General features: G+C 42.5%; 1 protein-coding gene across 5 annotated transcripts in view; it reads left to right on the forward strand.

Moving 5' to 3' along the window:
* Positions 1-15,805, forward strand: part of DENND1A (DENN domain containing 1A) — a 492,157-nt gene that overhangs the window by 274,875 nt on the left and 201,477 nt on the right. For all 5 annotated transcript variants that reach the window (XM_053920814.2, XM_053920818.2, XM_053920816.2 and 2 more), the window contains one exon: positions 12,569-12,614. In XM_053920814.2, the coding sequence (XP_053776789.1) occupies positions 12,569-12,614 (46 nt within the window). The remainder of the gene's footprint in view (positions 1-12,568; positions 12,615-15,805) is intronic.

Below are 15,805 nucleotides of genomic sequence, written 5' to 3' on the forward strand. Positions count from 1 at the left end.
AATGCAGTGCTTTTTAGTATATTCACAAGGTTGTACAACCATCACCAATATCCAGTTCCAGATGCATTAGATTTTTAATGCATTCTTTAATTGTCGTTAGTAAGGTAATTCATCCTTATTATTTTTTAAAAAGTACATTTTCTAACCTTCCAAAAGTATATAAAGCAAAATCAACTGTTTTATAAAAACGGGTAGTCTGCATAGATAGTTGGCATCAGACCCCTTTGCCTGGTCCCTCCGAGGTGCCCCTGACTTCGCAGATGCTAGTATAGAAGACAGCTCTCCTCCAGCCTCGGCAGCGATATTCCCACAGTGGTAGTGAGACCTGCTGGGTGTCTCTTTACCACGGAAATGACCCTTCCCTGGTTGGGGAAGATGGTTGTTGCTCGCCCAACCTGACTGCAGCCTACCCACCCCACCCAGTGGCCCTCCACCTCCTAAGTAGCTACATTTGAGCTCCTGGGCCTGCCCACTGATCCCACCCTCCCAGGCCCCTTCCTATTGCCTGATGTGGTGCAGGACAACACCCTGCCTCTCTGGCCCAGTTTCTAACTAGCCCCCATGGGACAAAGCTGGCTCTGATATCTGCTTATATGACCAAGCCTGGGCCTGGTTTTCCTTCTCTTGGGACACATTCCTCACTTCTCCCTGACCCGCAGCCTCTCTTGAACCCAACGCTTAGAAAACTGAAGCTTTTAAGGCACAGTGTAGTGGTCTCTGCGACAGACATTCTAGGTATGCTCCAGGTCACCAACAGAGCAAGATCCGCAGACCATGTAATGCCATCATCACAGAAGCTGCCGCATTGGAGGAAGACACCTCACGTCAGGGATTTTGTGATGTGTCCTTGCCTCTCCGAGTTGGGGCACAAGGGAGAATATATGAAGCGTGAGCACAGTGCTGGGCTCAGAGTCATCTCTCAACTGTGGGTTTGTCTTCCCCTTAAACACTAGAAAGACTGCGAGGTGAGACTAAGAAGGAAATTGGGTACTTTGCATCTTGACATGTGACATATCTTAGTCCTGGAACACAAAAAAGATAAAATCTTTTTCTTTTATTACCAGTTGCATTTTCAACTTTTACATTTTTTTGTTTGTTTTGTAACTTTCTCTTGATTGTTTTTCCGTAGAACTCTTTTCTCTCCTCATTTCTTTTGTATCTTATTCATTCCCGCATTTGTATAAGAGTCTCTAGTAAGCTGCTGGTGGCTGACAACCTGAGACTTCCCCTTTGCAGCTGGCTCTAGCTCTTATGGTTCTCATTGAACTCTCTAGGGCCATCCGAGCCCCGTCTCCTGACCTTTGCTCTGTGATTAACTTATCCTGCTGCAGTGGTCTTAGTGACTGAGCCCTTCCTGATGTTTTCCAAGCCAGTCTCCTTCCGGTAGACCGAGGAGGCACAGAAGGGCGGACTGCTCCAGGCTTTGATGTTGACCTTACAGGTTTTCTCCCAGGCACTATTTTTGTAACTCAAGTGTTCATTCAGTAGAGTTTAGTGCCTTGGAGCTCTAGAAGGCATCTCTCCCAACCCCCAGAGTTACTACTCCACAGAGCCACAGGGCCGCACTCAGAGGGCATTGTCCTCCCTCTTCCCCCTTCACCCAGCAGCTCCAGTGGTATACACCTGTCTCAAATTAGCAAACCATCTCTAGTGCCCAGCTCCACACACACTGAGCTCCTCTACTGTGGTGAGCCCTGTGGTTTGGCTGCCAAAATTGCAGGTAGAAACTAGGCAGTCTCTACCTCCTCTCCCAATCTAGAGTCACCCCTGTCCTCTCATGGATCCTCATCCTCTGCTGTGGATCATAAATCAGGGAGGGCTGGTTGGAAACCAGGCAAAAAGTTAAACAGCTTTTCCTCAAAGAAAACTTAATTAACTCATGGCATTTGCACCTCTTCTATTTTTCACGCAGTATTTTCTGCCTCTTACTAGCTGTGACCTTTGTCAAGTTGCTTCACCTCTTTGAGCCAAAGATTCCTCTGTAAATTATGGAGAGGAGGCTTTCAAGATTGCTGCAAGGATGAAATGAGGGGATCACAGTACCTTGTAAGTGTCCCAATACCAGCTTACACACACATGCAGGAATATGCTTGTTTAATGTCTGTTGTTAACCATAAACTCCAAATAGGCAAGGAACAGAACTCTTGTCTAGCCTCAGCCCATTGTGGCGCCTGACACATAGTAATGTTTGTTGACTGACTGACCAGCATATAATAAATACATCATGAGATAGTAATTTTCTCTTTCCCCTCCCCATTGCTTTTTTAAAATTCAAGCATCTGAATGGTTATTTTTCTCTATGGACACCATGAATCGCATTATGATTCTGTTTCCCTCTTAGGCTTGGCAGCTGGAGTGCTCAGAGACAAATCTGTGTGCATGCCAGCAGGCGTGCAGAACCTCACAGCGCGCAAGTGCAGCCCTAACCTCACCCCAGCTTGCATTTTTTTCTTTGTTCATTGATTTGAGAGAGAGAGAAATATCGATTGGTTGCCTCCTGTATACACCTTGACTGGGGATCAAACCCTCAACCTTTTGGTGTATGGGGTGCTGCTCCAATCAACTGAGCCACCCAGCCAGGGCACCTTGTCCCTATTTCTTTTCCTACTTCAACTGCTGTATTGAACATATTCATAACAACTGCCTCAAATCTTGTTTAGAACAAAAAAGAGTATCGATTAATTCATTGATGGTAGTAAGGCAAATATAATTTTCTTCTGGCTATGAAGTATCCACTTGGTATTTTATTTTCCAGCTATAAATATCAAATAACCATTTTTTCTTTTTTCTTAAAAGTGGAAAAACAATTTTCATTTATGAGCCAGTATCATTATTCATAACTGGAGAATTGTAAGGAGTGAGTTTTTTCTACTTAATTAGAATCTTTTTTTTAATTATATTTTATTGATTATGTTATTACAGTTGTCCCCATTTTCCCCCCTTTGTCCCCCTGTACCCAGCTCCCCCACTACATCAGGCCATCCCCACACTATTGTTCATATCCATGGGTCATGCATGGAAGTTCTTTGGCTACTCCGTTTCCTATACTGTACTTTACATCCCCCTGGCTATTCTATAACTACCTATTTGTACTTCTTAACCCCCTCAACTCTTCACCCATTCTCCTATACCCCCTCCTATCTGGCACCCATCAAAACACTCTCTGTATGGTGATTTTGTCTCTGTTCTTCTTGTTTGCTTAGTTTGTTTTTTACATTGAATTGTTGATAGTATGTATTTATCACCATTTTATTATTCATAGTTTTGATGATCTTTTTCTTAAATAAGTACCTTTAACATTTCATATAATAATGGTTTGGTGATGATAAACTCGTTTAGTTTTTTCTTATCTGCCCTTCGATTCTAAATGGCATCTTTGCTGGGTAGAGCAATTGGCTGTAGGTCCCTGCTTTTCATGCCAGTCCCTTCTAGACTGCAAAAGTTTTTTTTTTTTTTTAGAAATCACTGACAGTCTTATGGACTGAACTCCCCACTTTTCTCTTGCTGCTTTTAAGATTCTCTCTTTATCTTTAACCTTTGGCATTTTAATTGTGATGTGTCTTGGAGTGAGCTTCTTTGCATTCGTCTTGTTTGGGACTCTTTGTGCTTCCTGGACTTGTATAGACATACAAGTGGTCTGTATTTCCTTCACCAAATTAGAGAAGTTTTCTTTCATTATTTTTTTCAAATATATTTCCAATTTGTTGCTCTTTCTCTTCTCCTTCTGGCACCCCTATGATGTGGACCTCTTGACGTTATCCCAGAGGCTGCGTACACTATCCTCATTTTTTTGGATTCTTTTCTCTTTTTGTTGTTCTGATTGGTTGTTTTTTTGCTTCCTTATGTTCCAAATCATTGATTTGATTCTCAGCTTCATCCACTCTTCTGTTGATTCCCTGTAAATTGTTCTTTATTTCAGTTAGTGTATCCTTTGTTTCTGACTGGATCTTTTTTATGAGCATCCTTATAACCAGTGTTTTGAACTCTGCAACTGATAGATTGCTTATCTATCTCCCTTTTGTTTAGCTCTTTTCCTGGAGTTTTGATCTGTTCTTTCATTTGGGCCATGTTTCTTCATCTCCTCATTTTGGCAGCCTCCCTGTGTTTGTTTCTATGTATTAGGCAGAGTTGCTATGACACCCTGTCTTGGTAGTGTGGCCTAATACAGTAGGTGTCCTGTAGGGTCCAGTGGCACAGCCTTCCTATCACCCAAGCTGGGTACTTGAGGTGCATCCTTTGTGTGGGCTGAGTACACCCTCTGCTTGTAGTTGAGCCTTGATTGCTGTTGGCAGGTCATTTGAGGGGTTTACCCAGGCTAGTCAGCTGCAAGGTCTGGCTGTGACTACTGGCCACCAACCTTTACCCTCTGTGGAGGGTCAGCTGTGCAGGGGCAGGGTCATAGTGCTCTGATGTGGTCTGTATTTGTCTACTGGGTGCACAGGCTCTAGGGTTTCCTGGGTGGTGCAAGCCAAGGTTAGCCCCTACCTGTATTCTGCCCAGGACCACCCTGCCTGAGCTATAAAGCAGTCTGAGATGGCTGCTACTTGTGCTGCACTTGGAGATTCCCAGGCAAAGCTAAGCTGTGAATCTGGGCTGGCCACTGCTAGTGACAGGCCTGGAGCCACTTATCAAGAGGTGGGGGCAGGGTGGGGAGCTAGGGGCTAACTGAGACTGGCTGTTGCTTGTTTGAGAGGATTTAGGAATTTGTGAAGCATGAGCCAAGACCAGCCATTTATATGGAGAAGTTGCCATTAACAGTTTGGGTGTGCCAGTGAGTTGGGTGGGACAGAGTCTCAGGGGATCTCTAGGGCAGGGCATACAGTGTGAGCCAGGTTGATAGAGTCTCAGATATGACACCCACCTGCCATATCTTGGTTTTGTTGGGCAGGGGGGAGGAGGGCTGAGAAAAGGGGCAGTGGGCTCTGCCTGCCTTTCTGTCTGGAAGAAAGCTGTCCCCAGCTCTTGCCTTGCTGTCCGACACTTCAATTCCTCTCTGTGTGCCACTGGTGCCTTTCAAGCTGTTACCCCAGTGCTGGAGCTCAGAGGGAATGAGTCTGAGTAGGTCTGTGTGTGGGATCTTTAAGAGGAACTGCTTGAGACTCCAGAAGTTCCTTCTGCTGACTCAGTTCCCACTGGTTTTTGTAGCCAGGAGTTATGGGGACTCATCTTCCTGGCACTGGAACTCTGGGCTGGGGGGCTAGTGTGGGGCTGGGACTCCTTGCTCCCCAGATATCCCTCCTGAATTTTTATCTACCGCATGTGGGTTTGAGACCAGCCCATTCCATATCTCTGTTGCTCTTACCAATCTGGACGAATGTGGTTTTTTTAATTCCATAGTTGTCAGATTCCCATTCAACTCGATTTCTGATGGTTCTGGGTGATGGTTGTTCTATATTTTAGTTGCAATTTTGATGTAGTTGTGCAAGGAGGTGTTTACCTATGCTGCCATCTTGACCAGGAGTCCTCCATATTTTTAATATAACATAATGGTTAAGAAAAGGTAGTATTTATTTAGCAAGAATAGCAATAAGAGACACTGGAGTAGAAGGATTGGGCTGAAATTGCCATTAACCTCACTGTAAGTTTCCCAGAATCCCTTTTTTAATCTAGAAAATGAAAGGTACACATTGATTTGTTTGAGGATTAAGTGAGATAAATTAGCTCAAGCCTCTTGCACAGTCCTTGGAGTTTGGTGAGCGCTCAGTACATAGCAGCCCTGCTGTCTTTATTCTTCTTTCTCTACACATGGGACCAGTGTAGACTCCTGGAAACAGGAACCAGTTCGATTTTCTTGTAACTGACAATCTAGAACAATCACACAAATTAGCACAAGACTTATGCCAAATGGGCAATCCAGACAAAAGCCTGTGAAGAGAGGTATTAGCAACCACTGAGGTTCTCTGAGCAGTGGTGCTTGAAGGGGCAGCACAGCCTTAGCAGGACTTAAGGGAAGAAGGGGACTAAGGCCCACAAAGCACCCAAGGCAGGTTTAGAAGAAGTGGTGCCTATGGTGAGGAGGGTGTTCAGACAGGTTGTGGAGGAGCCAGGGACTAGTACAGCTGCTGGCCAGCCCTGAGAGCACACTCGAGAAAACCTCCGAACTTCCTTCCACTCCCCCTTTCCAGCCAGGCAAGGGCTGGTCTGAAAAACAGTTAGCTTTATCTTAGCAAGACAGACTTGGGTTCTAGTCCCAGTTTTGCCTTTTACTAGCTGTGTGAACTGAATGAGTTGTTTATCTTCCCAACCTTCACTTCTTCTTCTACAAGCTGATGGTAGTAATAATACCTACCTCACATTGTCATCGTGAGAATCCAATGAGAAAATGCCAGTCTGGCCCTTAGTGCAGCAAATGGTGACTGCTTTTAGTGGCTTCCTTGCAACACTGGCCATTATATTAGCCTGTAGACGATCTGTTGGGTCACTTTCAGTAAGTCCCAAGCTATGACTGTTTGTGTTCTTCAACAAGATGTGTGGTCTTTGTTGTCATTCTTACTCCCATTCTTTTGTCCTTGAACCTCTCTAACAACGCCAGGCCTCATTATTTCAGAACAGAATTTAAAACTCTAGAACAAGCTCTGTTTACTGTTTTGTGTCTTTTTCAAAAAAGAAAAGAAAAGAAAAGCTCAAACAAGTAAGACCTGCTTCACAGTTTTCCTTTCCTTGAGCAATGGGGAACTGAGGAAAGACTTGTGGGGTTATTTGGTTAAGAAGGTGGTACGCCTCTGAATTGAGGTAGGTACTGTGATGTGTAAATTGTAATGCTAACTATGCATTTATATGGGGGGAAAGGGAAAGAAAAACAGTGGATCTTCCAAATACCTGTGCAGCTCTGAACAGGTTCCTTTCTGAGGTAGGAGAGGTGTTGCTCCCCTCGGGGTCAGGGCCCTCCTACTTCTACCCAATGTTCCCCTCCCTTCGTTGTCTCCAGAAGCTGTACTTTTTTTTTTTTTTAATCCTCACATGAGGACTTTTTTTTTTGTCGCTCTTTAGAGATAGAGAGGAAGGGAGAGATAAAAACATCAGCGTGAGAGAGAAATATTGATTGGTTGCCTCCCATCTGTGCTCAGACTGGGGGTTGTATGCACCCAGACCAGGTATTGAACTTACAACCTAGGTGTGTTTCCTGACTAGGAATTGAACCCGCAAACCTTTTGGTTATGGGATGAAGCTCCAACCAACTGAGCCATACTAGACAGGACTTGGGAAGCTGTATTTTATGTATTTGAGCAGCTAATATTTTTTTATTTCACCTGATTCTCTTCTAGTTTATTGCTGCTGACCTCAAGGGAAAATAATTAAGAGGGCTCAAGTTATCTGGGGGAAAGGAATTAAACTACTAAAGTACAGTAATAAGGAATGCGGACTACCGGGCCATTAATGAGTCTGCAGCATCCATATTCATGCTTGTCATTGCTAGGAATGAGCTCATGCTGTAGGACTTACTTGGAAGAGGAGTGGTGTACATTCCAGGCCTAGAGTTTGTAAGAGGGTTGGGTGAATGGACCCTATAGTATACCAGTACTCCCTCCTTTCCTTTGGCTGAAATAGTGAGTATGCACCATGGGGCGCCATGGACACAGCATGTACTTTCAGTCTAACAGCCCTGAGTTTGAATATGGCTATACTATGCACTAGCTGTGTGAGCTTGGGGAAGTTACTTTACCTTTCTGAGCCTGTTTCCCATTCTGAAAATGTGGAAAATGATGCTACAATGCAGAGTTGCCTTGAGCAATGCATTGAAGAAGTTGGGTTATAGTAGGTCAATAAATATTAGTTCCTTTTCCCCTTAAGAGAATTCAAACTGAACATACCTTTTATGTTAAAGTCATTGTATTGTCACTGCCTTGACACCAGCAACAGAATCCCTTTCCTTTGCAGGGGAGAAGGGAGAAAGAATAGCTTTTACTCTTCTAGTATGTAACTAATGAAGTCAGTACAATAATCCTCACAGAACAAAGGCCTAGTACAGCCATGCTCCATTCTGCTACCCAGAGATGTATAATGGTACCCCACAATCACTATTAGCCATAGGGCAGTTGTGACACAGCTGTCAAGACCTGCCTATGCATGGACTTGGTCATACTGTTAATATTATCACCACTTTAATTTAATGATGTGCGTTGTTGGTTTGTCACATGTCGTGTCTAATTGCTGTTTAAAATGTCTGCAAAATTGCACCCAGATTCTGCATTGAAATGTAAAGTCACTGTGAATACTGAAAGATACCAGAGCATAGAACCATGGTGTATTTTTGCTACTACTGAAACAGACATTTGCATTCATGTTTTCTTGAAAAGCAGCGAACAAGTTCTTTCTGGGACCCAATTAAGGAAGATAGTTTCTAGTAGATGAAGTTTTATTATGTTTTGTTACTGAGATAACCTTGGAAAAACATGGACATTGATAACTGTGCATCAGAAAATGATTCATGTGAGTCAGACTCTGAATGTGAAGAGTGTTTTTAGGAATAGCTTAACCAGTTCATTTTTTTAAATATTTTCTTTTTAATGTCTATCCAAGAGTGATAAGTGCTTTTTAATACTTGTCATTCTATATGATAAGAAAGTAACGAATCATAGTTTACTTGGTAGTTTTTGCCTTCTTGGTGTGCATAAAATCAAGAGTAAAGGTTGCCCTCTGAAGAAAGTGATAAGCAACCCTACTGAAGTCAGTAAGAAGACGGGGGACAGGAGAGTGTGCTTGGAGTGAGAAGCCCACGCATAAAGAGGATACAGGTCCAAGCACCCCATGTTGATCGTGGAGTCTCGACCATCCTCACCAAGGTTTGCCAGGTGTCCATCAGAACCGGGGCAGGAACAGGAAACCACTCTTTGGGCTGTAAGAGATGGGTCCAGAGGTGCCAGCCATGCCAGGGCTCAAAGAGAACCCATCTGGACATGGTGGCAGTCACTGACTGAGCCTACGCTGCCCCTGTGCTAGGCGCTTTATCGGTTATCTCTAATCCCTGCAACAGTCCTGAAAGATTTCCCTCGGGGCAAGTACTGCCATTCTAGAAAACACTTTGCCAAGATATAACAAAAGATGTAACAAAGAGTCTTGCCCTTTGATTTACTAATACTTTATTTGGGAATTCGTGCACATGAAGTTGTTTGTTTTCACTAAGTCTAACTTATGGGGAAAAGAATGGATGCGACTGAATGTCTAAGGCTAAGAGTAGTGTTCAATCAATCATGACACATCCATACTTCGTGGAATATTACACGGTTTTTAAAGTAATCACAAAGATTGTAGTAAGACAGGAGCAATATCACTGAAGCCAAGGAGAAAACAGTAAAATATATACACTCTGTAATTTCAAAGAGATAAAATGTTTGTTAAAAACTGACAGTAACCAGATGGAGATAGGAGGGGATAAGGGAGGAGAAAGGGGAAGGGTTGTCAAGGAACATGTATAAAGGACACATGGACAAAGCCAAGGTGGGTAGGATCAAGGGTGGGAGGTGGGGATGGCTGGGGTGGGGGGGAGTGATGGGGAGGGATGGAGACAACTATATTTCAACAACAATAAAAAAAACCTTTTTATAATAAAGAGTATTATTAAGAGGAAAAAATGTTTGTTAATGTCAGCCAATATTGGAGTAGAACAATACAAAAATAAAATCAGTTGTATTAAGATGACATAATCATGGGTGAGTGATTTTCTTTTCCCCAGAATATTTTCTCTTTACAATAAAAAGCCATAGAAAACAGGTTTTGAAAGAAAATGAGGCAGTAGCAGTAATGACTATTGAGGTATTGTATAATGAGAATAGAAATTGTTTTTGGAACACACCTAGAATTACCCAGTTACATATTTGCTCCATTGAGATGTTAAGGAAATTCCGGGTTTCTTTTTTCCCCCTTCTTCCCTCTTGGAATTTGTAATTAGTGTATATGTAGAGCAGAAATGCAGTAGATTTAGGGAAGTATTTGAGGCTTTGTAAGCAAATAACAACAGTGTAAAAGGTATTTGTCTACATTTGCATTCATATAAAACATGGGGCTGCTGTGATTTCAGAAGAAATGTGTTTTAAATATTTTCTAAATACAGAGCTGTAGCAGCCCTAACAATACTTGGCTAGAACCCACATTTCTATGATAGGCCATAATTACTCTTTGGAAAATTATTGGGCTTCAGAGAAGGCCTACCTAATGATGCTGAAGAGTGAGTGCCACTTTGTCCCTTCTTACGGTCATTTCTGTACGACTCCTCTTCCTCTCTTTCAGGATATCGTTGATTTTTATTGCAGGACAAAAGGGCATGGCATTAAAACCTCATATTTAAAATTCTAGAAAATATTTCTTTTCCAGATAAGGGCCTGTGTTTGTATTGAATTATACAGAGGCTTTTGCAGTAGGTATTTGTCTCACAATTGTTGAAATGCCTTTTTCTGTGCGTTGATTCATTTTTTTTTTTTTTTTGAATTTCAGTTCTGAAATGCTAATTAAAACTCAGGGTCATTGGTCAATTGGATGATTGAACATAGGGACTGGAAAAGTTGATAAGATTTGGTTAAATATTATGGATTTGAGTTTTTCTCCCTCCTATGTGTTAAGCTGTGCTTCCTGACATGTTCATAAGTGTCCATTTTTTTGGAATTCTGCACTCTTCCTGCTTCCTTTCATTATATTAGGCAAGGTTCCACTAGATGAGACATTTGTAGTCTTAAGACTTCCTGCCAGGGTTCAGACTTTGTATTTTTGACATTGAGGCTGTCGTTTTCCTGAAGCTACTTAATTAGAAACACATTCATTTCAGTGTACACTGGAAAAAACTTGGGTAGCAGAGCCAGGCACACTGGGAAGTTTGAGCATTTGTGTAGCTGGCAGCTAAACTAATGGTTTACAGTTTAAGTGAAAAAAAAATATCGTAGGGCATTTCCTTGCCCCTGGAAGCGAAGAGAAGCTGAATGTGCACAGCAGATACTTTTTTTTTTAAAGAGAGAAGAAGAAAGAAAAAAGACAACTCCACTTTCACTGCAGTTGTGTGTATAGCTCTTTCGTTGGCTATTGTCAAATACAAAAGTCTTCTAGAAGAATAGTTCCCAAACTGTGCTGCTAATATTCAAGTCTGTTTTACAGGCTCCCAAGACATGTTACTGCTGAGATCTGTAGTGAGGAGGACATTTTATATTCTGGGGAATGATTTTTGCTTGAAGAATTTTATTTGTTGAATGGTAATGAGGGAATTGTGCCCTTTCTTATTTTTAAATGTTTGCGCAATTTTAAAATGCACATCTGATGTTTAAAAACCTTCATTGCCTACCCATTGCTTTCAGGAGAAAAGCCTAAAATCCTTAGTATTAAATTGAAAGCACACCTCTCTTTTCTCATTTCTTCCCACCCCTTGTTTCCCCAGCCTGGTTTCCAAGAAAGCCATCCTGTAAGTTTACTCCCACTCCCCCAGCTGCCCCAGAGAAAAGGAACCTGGTCACCTCACTCTGAGCCAGGAGTCTTTCCTCTAGGCTCATAAAATACCCTTTGGCACCTTTCACAGCAGGTATCACACACTGGAAATTCATATAGAAAAGTTGCCAATTGCTCCCTTCCTCCCTACTCCTTGACCTCCATCCCCTACCTCCAAGAAAAAGGTTGTGTATGAGGAGGACCTGGGGATTTTAGGTTCAGTATTACAAAGTCTGTATGGCACAGAGGAAGAAACTTTGAAGTCACATTCTAGGTTTGTCATTTACTTTGTTCTGTGGCATTAGATATGTGAGTTAAGCTCTCTGGGCCTATCTCCTCTGTAAAATGGGGACAGTACCTCCCTTGTATGATTGTTGTGTGGGTTAGGACAGATGAATTTGAACTCACTCCTGTAATCCCCAGCACATTTATCATTGGTAAGTAACATCATAAACATAATGTGCGTATACACACGGATGCACAGAAGTCAATCCATAATGCCCAACTTTCCACACCTTTGGAGTTGAGTTCTCATCTCCTGCTCAGTCACCAGCTTAGGAACCCATTACCCTGTGAATGAAGTAGTTGGAAGGGGCTTTGTGAATTGCGGCGGCATCGGACAGCATGTGTGCTGTCGTCTTCATGAGCTTTGTTGAATCAGAGCGGACAGTGAGGTCACATCTCTCGATGGCAGAGGGAAGCGGCAAATAAAATGTCATTCTCCATTCAACCTTGTTAACTGCTTTTTCTGTTGTAATTGTGGCAATAATAGTTCCCATTTGTACCAGGATCTGTACTAATCACTCGATGTATGTTTTCTTTCACTCTCATAGCAGCCTACACCAGTTTTCGTCCAAGATCCCATTTTAAAGATAAGGCAACTGGGGCCATGCAGTTGCCTAGCTGCCAGTTAGGGGCTAACGCCAGTGTCGGTTGTCTTCCTACCACCCGTGCAGCTCCCGGTGCCGCCTGCAGTTTGAAATTCTTCTGACGTTTCTAGGCTTGGGAACAAAATGTCACATTAGGATTTTTGTTGTGAAAGGAAATGTAACTGTGCATACGTTTATTAAAACAGTTTTTCTCCAAATAGTGAACCATCTGTAATTTTCTGTCAGAAGCAACAGACATTAAAGTGGCTATGTGTCTCTGTTTCTCTTCACAGTGCTCCCATGCCCTACCTCATAGGAATCCATTTGAGTTTAATGGAGGTAAGTTGGCTCCTTTCCTCCCCAAATCTCTCTACTTGCCGTTTTGTTTTGCTAGGTGACAGTGGAAAAGACATGGTCTGTGGGTTCACGACCCTCCACGCGGGAGCATGTGGAAGCAGCACCTCATGCACAGCGCCCCCTCTGGTGCACAGACCTGAGTGCTCAGCTTGACCCTTTCCCTGGGGCCCTTGGTTCCGGTGCTTTTCCTCTTTTCCTGGAGACTGTCAGTTCTCATGGGTGAGGGAATGAAGTTCAAAGAGGCAGGAGCAAAAAGGTCCTCAAGGGTTTGGACAAGGAAGGGAAATGATTTGCTTTTCAAAATGATGTTTATTCTCAACCACTAGAACAATATTACACTTTTTATTATAGAAAATGTGGTATAAAAAGTATAAAGAGGAAAATTATTTACAGAACCATTCTAAATTCAGCCATTTAGAATTTTATTATTTTCCTCTTAGTCTTTATTTTATAAATATATATTTTGTATAAATGTATGTAATCGATATGTGTTTTATATATAATTTTATGTTTTTATGTGTCACTTAATATTATGCCATGGGGATTTCTACACATTTTTATTTGTTCTCAGTAAGAAAAATTTTTAGTTTGCTACCTGTCATTTCACTGTTTGGATATATCACAACTTAACCATTTTTCTGTTTTTGTAGGACACTTAGGTTGTTGTAATCTTTCACTAATATAAATAGCATTTCAGTGAACATCTTTATGCATAAGGTTTTATCTGCATTTTGACTTAGTTCCTTAGCTAAAATCCCTAATGTAGAAATGCTTGGTCAAAACTATGAATCTGATGCCAGATTGCTTTCTCCGTGGCTGTACCAATTAGATAGCTTTCTTTTAGAGGATTTATTTGTGCTTTTGTAAGTGCCATTGGTTTGTAGGTCTGAACCCTAAGCTTTTCCCTCGTCAGGAGAGAGCTTAAATTTGTACCAAGCAAAATGGGGTAGGAATTGGGGGGCTTGCCTGCTTTGCACAGGAGCTAAGCTCTCAGAGGGAAAATCTAAAGCCATATCCGTCTGTGATGATGCTTTGCATGTCTTAAAGGAAGTGCTACTTCTCTTCTTCTGTTCCCTTCATTTCACGTCGACGAGGACCACCTGCTTCTTCGCTAACTGTTGCACACTGTGCTATTGTGCTTACGAAAATGAAACAAGTTGGTTATCGAAAAACCTGTTTGTTTGACATTGAGAATCTTGATCAAAATAGACCACAGAAATCTGCTCAAATTTCTAATTTGACAGGACGGCCATGTGGCTCCTGCATTCTGTTAACAGTTCCTCCTTGTCATCACCCAGCCCTGAGCACATACAGCACACAGTTTATGGACTATCTCGGCTGGTGTATTTAGATCAGATTGAAGAGATTTCTTCTGTGTTTTACCTTTGTTTGTCAAGTTTGGGGGTGTATTCAAAGCTCCTGTGTGAAAAATTTAAATTGAACACTTTCTAATAGGCCTTTGGTGCCAATTGTTACAGAGTTTGAAACACTAATCCAAAGACCATTTGGTCTATTGGAGTCCGCAGCTCCTTTCTGTCTCTCCTCCTGCCCACCAGACTGTTCTCGCAAGGCTTTTTCAGATTCCCTTTCACATCCCTTTACCTTCAGCATTGTCCAAGTTTCTTGTCTTGCCCTGTTTTTCTTCTGTGCATGCCCTCGAGTCATCTTGTCATAGGCTTTTTATTTCAGCTACCAGGGTAATGCCAGTCACTTTCAGCTGTGATTCTAACAGTAGCGTGCCTCTCTCTGAACACAGGTCCACGCATGTCAAGTGCCAGTTCAGCTTCACCTACATGTACCACAGATGTCTCAAACTCAGTGTTCCCCAAACACACAGACATACCAAGCTCCTTCGCTCTCCTTCCAGTGTTCCCAGTCCCTGTGAATGGCACCACTGCCTGCGAAGTCACCAAAGTGGGACGCACTGAGCATTGCTGAGTGCTCCTCTTCCTTGTTCTTTCTTTCTAAACAGTCACCAAGTCTCTGATATGTCTCTCGCCCTGTTTTTCCTTACTGCCTTCATTAACATTTTTCTTCACTTTTCTTGGATTCTTATAAAGCCTTATTCATTCGTTTGCTAAGCAAAATGAAGGCCTCTTGTGTTCCACACATTTTGCTAGGTCCTGGAGGTCTGAAGGTGAATATAAAATTCAGTTCGTAGCCTCGGCATTTAGTGGGTTGACTTCCACTGGGTCACTCTGCTTTTAGTAGCCTGCCTTCCGGATTCCTTCTGCGCTGCCCCTGAGTTCTCAATCTCTTCACTGCTGTCCAGCCTTCTGTCGTCTCACTGTTCCTTGTTAGCCGGTGTGCTCACTGATCCCTGACCCTGCCCACATGGCTAAGCCCTGCCCTTCTCTAGCTCTTTCAAGAAATCCTCTTATTTTCTCATCAGCTTTCACTGTACCTCTTGCTCTGGGTGATAGTTGTTTGCTCCTCTTCACCATCCCTTGGAGCATAAGTTCTTTGGGGACAAGGACCGTGCTTCATTTGCCATGGTGTCCTCAGCACCTAGCAGGACCCAAGTAGATGCTTTCTGGAAAGAAGGGTTGAGGGAGTGCTTGGGAAGCTGGAATCCAGAGCACATTCAGAGTCCTCCAGCAGGCACCACTGTTGTCCGAGAACCCAGCACTGTAATTACAGATGAACAGAGTAAATTTTTTACTTTTATATGATTGTAAATAATTTAAAACAAGGTCTTTTGTTAGTAAAAATACAATGCAAAATATGCATAAATCTTCAAGCTAAAACTTGAGTCAGTTTTGCACTTAGGTGAACAGGTGCAGGTCAACTCTTCTCAGCCTTTGAAAGGCTCCAAGAAAGAAGATTCAGGAAGCACTGGCCAAGATAAATCTTATCCCTGTCAATTAGCTAAAGTAGGAGAGGAGTGTGCCATGCTGAACTCCTATGTTGTCAGCACTAAAAGAAAAAGAAAAATAGTCACCCCACACTTGAAGCCAGCTAAGACACTCTGAACAAAGTAGCATTTCCTGGGTGTGTTAGGCAGCCGTGAACTAGCAATCTTGGAATTTAGTCTTCTGATCTCTTCCTGTGGATTTCAACTCAGACTTGGAGTGCTCTGGTTGTGCTTTTTGATTGAGTTTATGTAGTTCTGTACCCTTCAGATGAGAGGGATGCTTCCCATAAGATTTCTTCCAGGAACTATGGGCTGTAAT

The sequence above is a fragment of the Desmodus rotundus genome, chromosome 1, assembly GCF_022682495.2.
Source record: "Desmodus rotundus isolate HL8 chromosome 1, HLdesRot8A.1, whole genome shotgun sequence".
In the NCBI taxonomy this organism is placed as follows: domain Eukaryota; kingdom Metazoa; phylum Chordata; class Mammalia; order Chiroptera; family Phyllostomidae; genus Desmodus; species Desmodus rotundus.